The 7,839-nt window shown below is 35.3% G+C and overlaps 1 protein-coding gene across 1 annotated transcript in view; it reads left to right on the top strand.

The window, feature by feature from the left end:
• The first annotated feature begins 7,311 nt into the window (after nt 1–7,311).
• The window catches only part of ADARB2 (adenosine deaminase RNA specific B2 (inactive)), a 330,253-nt gene continuing 329,725 nt past the window's right edge, over nt 7,312–7,839 (top strand). The window contains exons 1-2 of the mRNA XM_007948115.1: nt 7,312–7,383; nt 7,647–7,674. Of these exons, the coding sequence (XP_007946306.1) occupies nt 7,312–7,383; nt 7,647–7,674 (100 nt within the window). The remainder of the gene's footprint in view (nt 7,384–7,646; nt 7,675–7,839) is intronic.

The raw sequence follows: 7,839 nt of genomic DNA, 5'->3' as shown, positions 1-7,839 counted from the left end.
TATTTTTTTTTTTTCAATAACCTATACCACAGTTGGACCACTAAATGAAATATGTATTGCTTCTCAAGAAACACCGATAAGATCAAATTTTTAGATAACTTAGTAATTACAGTTTTTATCAGAATAACTAGGAAGTTTGTTCTTTCAACTGAATAAATTTTCCATATAACAGACACGTGTTCATATGCAAAAATATATTTTTAAGTTTCATCATGCTTAATAAAAGTTGTTTTAGAAATTGTCTAGAAAGTTAAAAAAAAAAAAAAGTGCTTGCTTCTAAAAATTGTAAACTTTTTAAGGACTCACATCGTCATTGTGAATGTCTCTGGGTAAAGTGAATCCTCAGGGACTACTGAGGTGTGTGTGGTCTGGCCTGAGGTTCAGAATTCTGTTTCAACTTTCTACAGTTCTCATTTTAACTTTCACTAATTATTTCCTGACAGTTGTCTTGATACGCATATGATGATGACTCCAAAGGGCTTTGTCTTTAAGGTTGTGATTGTTCTCACTACAACTTCAAGGTCTTTTCAACATCTTTGACACGTATGTAATAAGTAAAAGAAACTAACAAACCTAAGTCCTGGTAAGTGGGACATGGTTGGATATGTCATTTACTCTTTCCTAGTAGACAACTCCATTTAATATCCATTATTCTCAATTTTCTCCTTTATATTAGATAATGTTTTGTGACATCCTCTAGTTTCTCCTTTCTAGGTTATTGATGGCAGTGCCATATCATTTATTTTCTTGTAGTCATTTTTTATCTTATAATATTTTCAATAAGAGAAGTATAATTTACACAGAGCAAAATGTACAAAATTTTTATGTTCAATAACAAATGTAAGCACATCTGTAACACATTATGTGGTGGTTATGTTTGTGTGTCAATTTGGCTAGGCCTGGTTGAGTGGCTGGGCAGCTGGATGTAGTATTCCCCATGATGAGACTGATAATCAACTCCATGATGGAACCTATTGTGAGCAGCTGAGTAGCTGCCTTTGGGTATGTGGTTTACTTCCTGTATATAAGAAGCTCTTGTAGCATAGTGGCTAAGACACTTGCCTGCTAACCAGACAGCTGGCGGTTCAAACTCCTCGGAAGGAAGGTTGGGCAATCCTACTTCTGTAGTGATACTGCCTCGGAAACCCAAGGAGGGGTCGCTATGAGTCGGGTTTGACTCGACGGCACATAGCAACAACAACAACATATAAGAAGCAGCTTTGGCAATGGTCTCTAGCTCATGGCACGCTTGAACCGTGCATGTAGCCAAGTCATTGTTCAGCAGCCTGCCATGCTCTGCCGACTTTGGGACTTTCAGTGGACTTGAATGAATGCCCTGCCATGTGGTTTGGTAACATCGGGACTGTGCATTTTGACTTGTCAGCCTTGGGCTTGTCAGCCTCAGCAGCCAGCAGCTGTCTGAGTGAAGAAAAGCTTCCAGCTTCAGTGAGCCAGGAGCAGGAGGCAGAGCTGAAGCCCAAGGCTGAGGGGCTTTTACCCAGCCCCTAGAGCCTGGCACTTTGAACTCGGACTTCTAGCCTCTGACCTGTAAGGGAATAAACTCCTGTTTGTTCAAGCATCCCATTTGTGGTATATTCTTGTCAGAGTGGCACTAGGTAACCAGAACACATTATCAGTACCAGTTATTGTCAAGTTAATTTTGATTCATGTTGACCGTATGTGTGTCAAAGTAGAACTGTATTCCATAAAGTTTCACTGGTTGGTTTTTCAGAAGCAGATTGCAAGGCCTTTCTTCAGAGGTTACTGTGAATTGATTCAAACTTGTAATCTTTTGTTTAGCACCCATTTGTGCCACCTGGGGACTCCATGTAGCACCTACCCTGTATAAATATAGGACATTTTCATTATGCCAGTAAGTTCCCTTTTGCTCATTCCCAAACAATCCCCACCGAACCCAGAAAGGCAGTCATTGTCCTGATTTCTCTCACCATGGAATAGTTTCACCTGCTCTGGGATTTCATAATGAAATCATATAGTATGTTCTTTTTTATGCCTAATTTTTTTTTTCTCAACACAATGTGTTTGAGATTCATGCCTATCATGATGCATTTTAATACATCAATCATTTTATTGCTGAATGATATTTCATTGTACCATGATTTATTTAGCCATTTCTATTGATAAACATGAAATTTCTCCAGATTTGAGCTGTAATACATAAGGTTCATCTACACTCTCATATAAGTCTTTGTGTGAACATACATAATTCAATGTATGAATTGGGCAAGTACGTACAAGTAGAATTAATAGGTCAGAGCATAGGTGTATATTTAACTATCAAACCATTTTCCAAATTTATTGTACCAATCTATGAGAGGCCTGATTTCTATCCTTACCCACCTTTGGCATTGTGAATCTTTTTCATTTTAGCCATTCTAAGGAATGTGTATTGGCATATCATTGTGATTATAATTTTCTTTTACCTAAAGTCTAATCTTGTTGAGCACTTTTTGCCGTGATAATTCGGTATTTGAATGTCTCCCTTGTGAAGTTTCTTTTCAACTATTTTGCCCATTTTCTAAAATGAGATTGTTACAATTCCATTACTTAGTACTGCTCTGACAAGAATATACCATAAATGGGATGGCTTTAATAAACAGGAATTTATTCCTACAATTTGGAGGCTTTAAGTCCAAGTTCAAAGTGCCAGGTTCTAGTGACTGGGTGAAAGCCCCTCAACCTTGGGGTTCAGCTCTGCCTCCTGTTCCCAGCCCACTGGAGCTAGAGGCTTTTCTTCACTCAGGCAGCTAGCTACTGGCTGCTGAGGCTAACAAGCCCAAAATCAACAAATAAAATGGCACAGTCCCGATGCTACCAAACCACACAGCTGGCCATTAATTCAAGTCCACTGAAAGTCCCAAGGTTGGCACAGCATGGCAGGCTGCTGAACAATAACATGGTCACATGCAGTTTCCAAGCATGCCATAAGCTGGAGACCATTCCCAAAGCTGTTTCTTATATACAAGAAGCTGACCACATACTCAAAACAGCTGCTCAGCCGCTCCAATAGATTCCACCATGGAGTTAATTACAGTCTCACCATGGGAAATAACTACATTCAGCTGCCCAGCCATGCAACCTGACCCAGCCAAGTTGACACACAAACAACGTAACCACCACAAAGATAATCTGTCTTTTTGTTAGTACAGTGCAATAGTTCTTTGTACGTTTTGGGTACAAGGCAGTTAACAGTGTATTTCAGTGAGCTAAAGTTTTTAACTATGATGAAAACAAATGTAACCTTTTCTTTTATGGTTTGTGTTTTCTAATCCTATGTCTAAAATGTCTGTGTCATGTCTAAGAAATGTGTGCATAAACAAAGACCTTAAATTCCTATGTTTTCTTTTAGAAGCTTTGTGGTTGTCATTTTTACATTTAGATCTATGATTCATTTTGAGATAATTTTTTTGTATGGTATGAGGAAGATCTCAGAATTTTGTATTTCCAATAGAATTTCCAGTTTTTTTAGCACCACTTATTAAAAACCCTTTCTTTCTGCCATTGAATTTCTTTGACAGTTGTGTTGAAAATCAATTGATTATGTAAGTTTAATTTTATTTCTGGACACTCTACTTTGTTACATTGGTCCATTATCATTTTGTGTTTGTTCTTCATCATTTATATATTTTGAAAAATAATATAAAACTTCCATAAAAATTTTAGAATCACTTTTTGATCTCTACCAAAAAAAAGCCTACTGCTGGATTATTGATTAGATTTGTATTGAATCTACAGATAAATCTGGGGACAATTGATCTAGTAAAAACACAGTCTTCCAATCAATGAATATAGTATATCTTTCCATTGATTTAGATTTTCTTTCATTTCATTCAGCATTGTTTTGTAAACTTGAGTGTGGAGGTTTGGTGTGCGTGGTTTTGTTTCCAAATTATACACATTTTTTGATGCTAACAATATCATTTCTTTAATTTCATTTTCCAATTATTCGTTGTTAATACATAGGATCAAACTGATTTTCACATATTAAAATTGTAGACTTCAACCTTGTTAAATTCATTCATTATTTGTATTAGTTTTTTTAATCTTTCCTTTGAAATTTCTGTGTATATAGTAACATCATTTGTGAATAAAGATAGTTTTCTTTCTTTCTTTCCAATATATTTGATTTTATTTCTTGTTCTTATCTTATTAGACTAAGTAGGACCTCTAATACAATAGCAGTGGTAAGAACAGACATTCCTGCCTTATTCTCAATCCTTGAAAGAAATCATGTAATCAATCTCTCACCATTAAGTATAATATTGGCTGTAGATATATGGATATGTCCCTTATCAGTTTAACAAAATTTTCCTTTAGGCATTTGAGAGTTTTAAAAATGAATCAATTTTTAATTTTCCCAAATACTTTTTTTCCCAAATATTCTTTCTACTTTTATTTAGATAATAATTTGATTTTTCTCTTTATTCTGTCAATGTGATGAAATCCATTAACTGGTTTTCAAATATTAAACCAATCTACATTCCTGAGACAAACCACACTGGTTCGTGATATGTTATCCACTTTGTATTCTGCTGAATCCAATTGACTGTTATTTTGTGAGGACTTTCATCTGCTTACGAAGGCTATCCATCTGCAGGTTTCTCTTCTTGATTCTGCTTTCAAGTTTACTTTAGCACCTTAAAATGAATTTGCTACTTCTCCCTCCTTTTCTATTTTTTGGAAATGTCTGTGTAGATTGACTATAATTTCTTAAATATTTGGTAAAATTTGCCAGGGAATTTATCTTGGCCTAGAGTTTTGATGTGAGAAGGATTTTAAGTTAGAATTCAATTTATTTGGTAGATATTAGGCTCTTCAGTTTATCTATTTCTCCTGCATTGAGCTTTCATAGTTTGTGTCTTTCTAAGGATTTGTCCATTGCACCTAAATTTTCATTTATTAGCATAAGTATATTATATTGCTAAAACTGGTTTCAATATAGTCCATCTATTCTTTGTTACCTTTTCCTCTTTTCCTACCTTTTTTGATTTATCAATAATTTTTCACTATTTTATCTTATCTCTTTCATTGAACTTTTAGATACCTCCTTTTGTGTTATTTTTAGTGGCTAATATAGAGATTAAAACATGCATGTTTAACTTGTCCAAACTACTACCTCATGAACAGAGGAAGACTCTTATTACCCCTCCCAAACTTTATGCTCTTGTTTTCATACATTTCACTTCTAAATATACAATAAAACCAAAATATGTTATTATTATTATTGTGTTAAATAGTTATTACTCTTTTAGTGAAATTTAAATTTACATTCTGTCATTCCCATCAAAGTTTCTTGGTGTACAATTTATCTTTTTTCTTTAGCTACTTTGAAATTCTTCTATCTTTTGTTTTCAGCAGTTTGACTATGATGTGCATTGGTATAGTTTCCTTTGGGTTTATCCTACTTGAGATTAATTGAGCTTCTTGGATCTGTACTTTAATTTCTCTTACAAATTTGGAAATATTTCCACTATCACTTTAAATATTTATTCTACCTTAATATTTCTTTTCATTCTTTCCAGGCTCCAATTCTTAAATTGTCAAACAGATTGATGAATCTCTGTTTGTTTGTTTGTTTTCAGTTTTTTATTTCTCCCCCTGCTTTAGTTTTCATAAGTTCGATTGCCCTGATTTCAAATTTACTCATCCTTTCTTCTGTAATATCCAATTTGATGTTAAACCTTACAGTGACATGTTTTAGACATTGTGTTTTTAGCTCTAGAATTTCCATTTATTTCATTTTTATAGTTTTCATTTCTCAACCAAAATTCTCCCCTCTGTTCACTTATTATGTCATATTTTCCTTTTAAATCCTTTAGTCCACTTGCAACATCTATTTAAAGTCCCTATCTACTAATTTCAACATCTCTGTAATCTCTAAATCTTTTTAAGCTGACTGTATTTGTTTATAAGGAGCTTTGGTGGCACGATGGTTAAACTACTTAGCTGCTAGCCGAAGGGTTGGCAGTTTGAACCTACCAGTCACTGTGTGGGAGAAAAATTATGTCAATCTGCTTCTGTAAAGATTTCCAGGCTTGGAAACACTAGGGAGCTGTTCTATTCTGTCCTATAAGTTCATTATGAGTTGGACTTGACCCAAGAGCAGTGGGTTTAGCTTTGGGTTTTGGTATCTATGTAGACTATAGATCATATCTTCCTAATTCTATGTCTAGCAAATTTATTATACTTATTATTTTTAGTACTGTTATTATTTGCTAGACATTGTGAATACTATGTCTTTGAGAATTTGCATTTTGTTGTGTTCCTTCCATTTTTGTCTGGCAAATAGTTCATTTACAGGCCAATCAACTTGATCTTTTCAAACTTGTTGTAAGTCTTTGTTGTTATTCTAGTACTATTCTGGTCTCAAGATATGACTTTTCTAAGGCACTGATTAAATGCCCACGTTGTTCAGTATAGTATCCCCATTCTACCTGATCACAATGCTGATATATTTCAGTGCTGTGCAAACTCCTAACTTTTCACAGCTCCCCTGGTAGCTGTTCTCTGCAAGTCCTTGCAGAGTTTCCCCCTGGTCATGTGCAGCTTAGTTTTAACCAAAGACTTAAAAGAATTTCACAGAGATCTCTGGAGTCCTAATTCCTCAAATTACAAGCCTTTATCATTATCATCTTGGGTTATCAATATCATAGTGTTGTTTCTGAGCTCAACTTTTCTCCTATTAGAAAGCGCATCCAGGAAGGAAGTTTGTGGCATTGTGGGTCTTATTTCACATCCTTCCATTTTCACAAGGATCGTAATTATCCACTGCCTGTTATGCACCTCTGAAAACAGTTGATTCATATATTTTGTTGAATTTTAATATTGCTGACAGTGAGACATCTAGTGAAAAGCCAGAAGCTCTGGTAGCATAGTGGCTAAGGCACTTGACTGCTAACCAGAAGGCTGGTGGTTCAAACCCACCAGCCACTCCTCGGAAGGAAGGTTGGGCATTCCTACTTCCGTAGTGATACTGCCTCGGAAACCCAAGGAGGGGTCGCTATGAGTCAGGGCCAACTCGATGGCAAACAACAACAACAACACAGTGAAAAGCCATCTACTCCATCATGAGCTGGTCATTCATTGTTAATTATTCTTCCTTCCTTCTCTGTGTATGAATGAAATGCAGGCTTTGGTATCATTTAACACATTCATTTCATCTCTGCTCCCTTTGGGGCAATAATATGCTGCATTACAATCCTCCCTTCTTCAACTAAATAGATCAGAAAGAGAATGGTAAGACAAAACTCCAAAATTTCTGCAAGTTATTCTGCTCAATGTTGTCAAATCATGGTCATTAGAGTTGGGATGGGTGGAGAACTATCTCTCCTTTTTCACAAGCAAGAAATGTCCTTCAGCTTGGTCTGTTCGTTGGGTTTTCATCTACCCCTGCAAATGTTTTTATGAATACATTGTGGATGATTACTTCTTGAGAAACTTCATATAATTTTTCTACTAAACATTAACTGTATCCTAAATTTAAATGCCTTTTATCCTAGGATCATGAAGCATTTAGTCCATTATTCTTTAGCTTCCTTTTGTGGCCCCTAGAAGAAGGGTAGATGTTATTCTTCTGATTTTACAGACAAATGACATATAGGAAGGGTCAATAAAGTTTATCAAAGAAAAGGCAAAGAAGAAAATCCAGGGACTTTGGAACAATGTCTACTCTAGTGAATAAAGATAGAAAGATAAGAAGTTTCTTAAGTAGCCTTTATTCAAAAAGGAGGATAACCACAGAACAGGAATACACCCAGGGCCTTATATATAATCCTGGACTTGCTATTTCACTTCTCAATGTTTTATTAGTTTCTTTAC

This window comes from Orycteropus afer, unplaced genomic scaffold (assembly GCF_000298275.1).
Source record: "Orycteropus afer afer isolate SDZICR_OR568_19922 unplaced genomic scaffold, OryAfe1.0 scaffold00203, whole genome shotgun sequence".
Classification (NCBI taxonomy): domain Eukaryota; kingdom Metazoa; phylum Chordata; class Mammalia; order Tubulidentata; family Orycteropodidae; genus Orycteropus; species Orycteropus afer.
The sequence above is the reverse complement of the archived record's forward strand: the minus strand, read 5'-3'. Positions and strand labels throughout refer to the sequence as shown.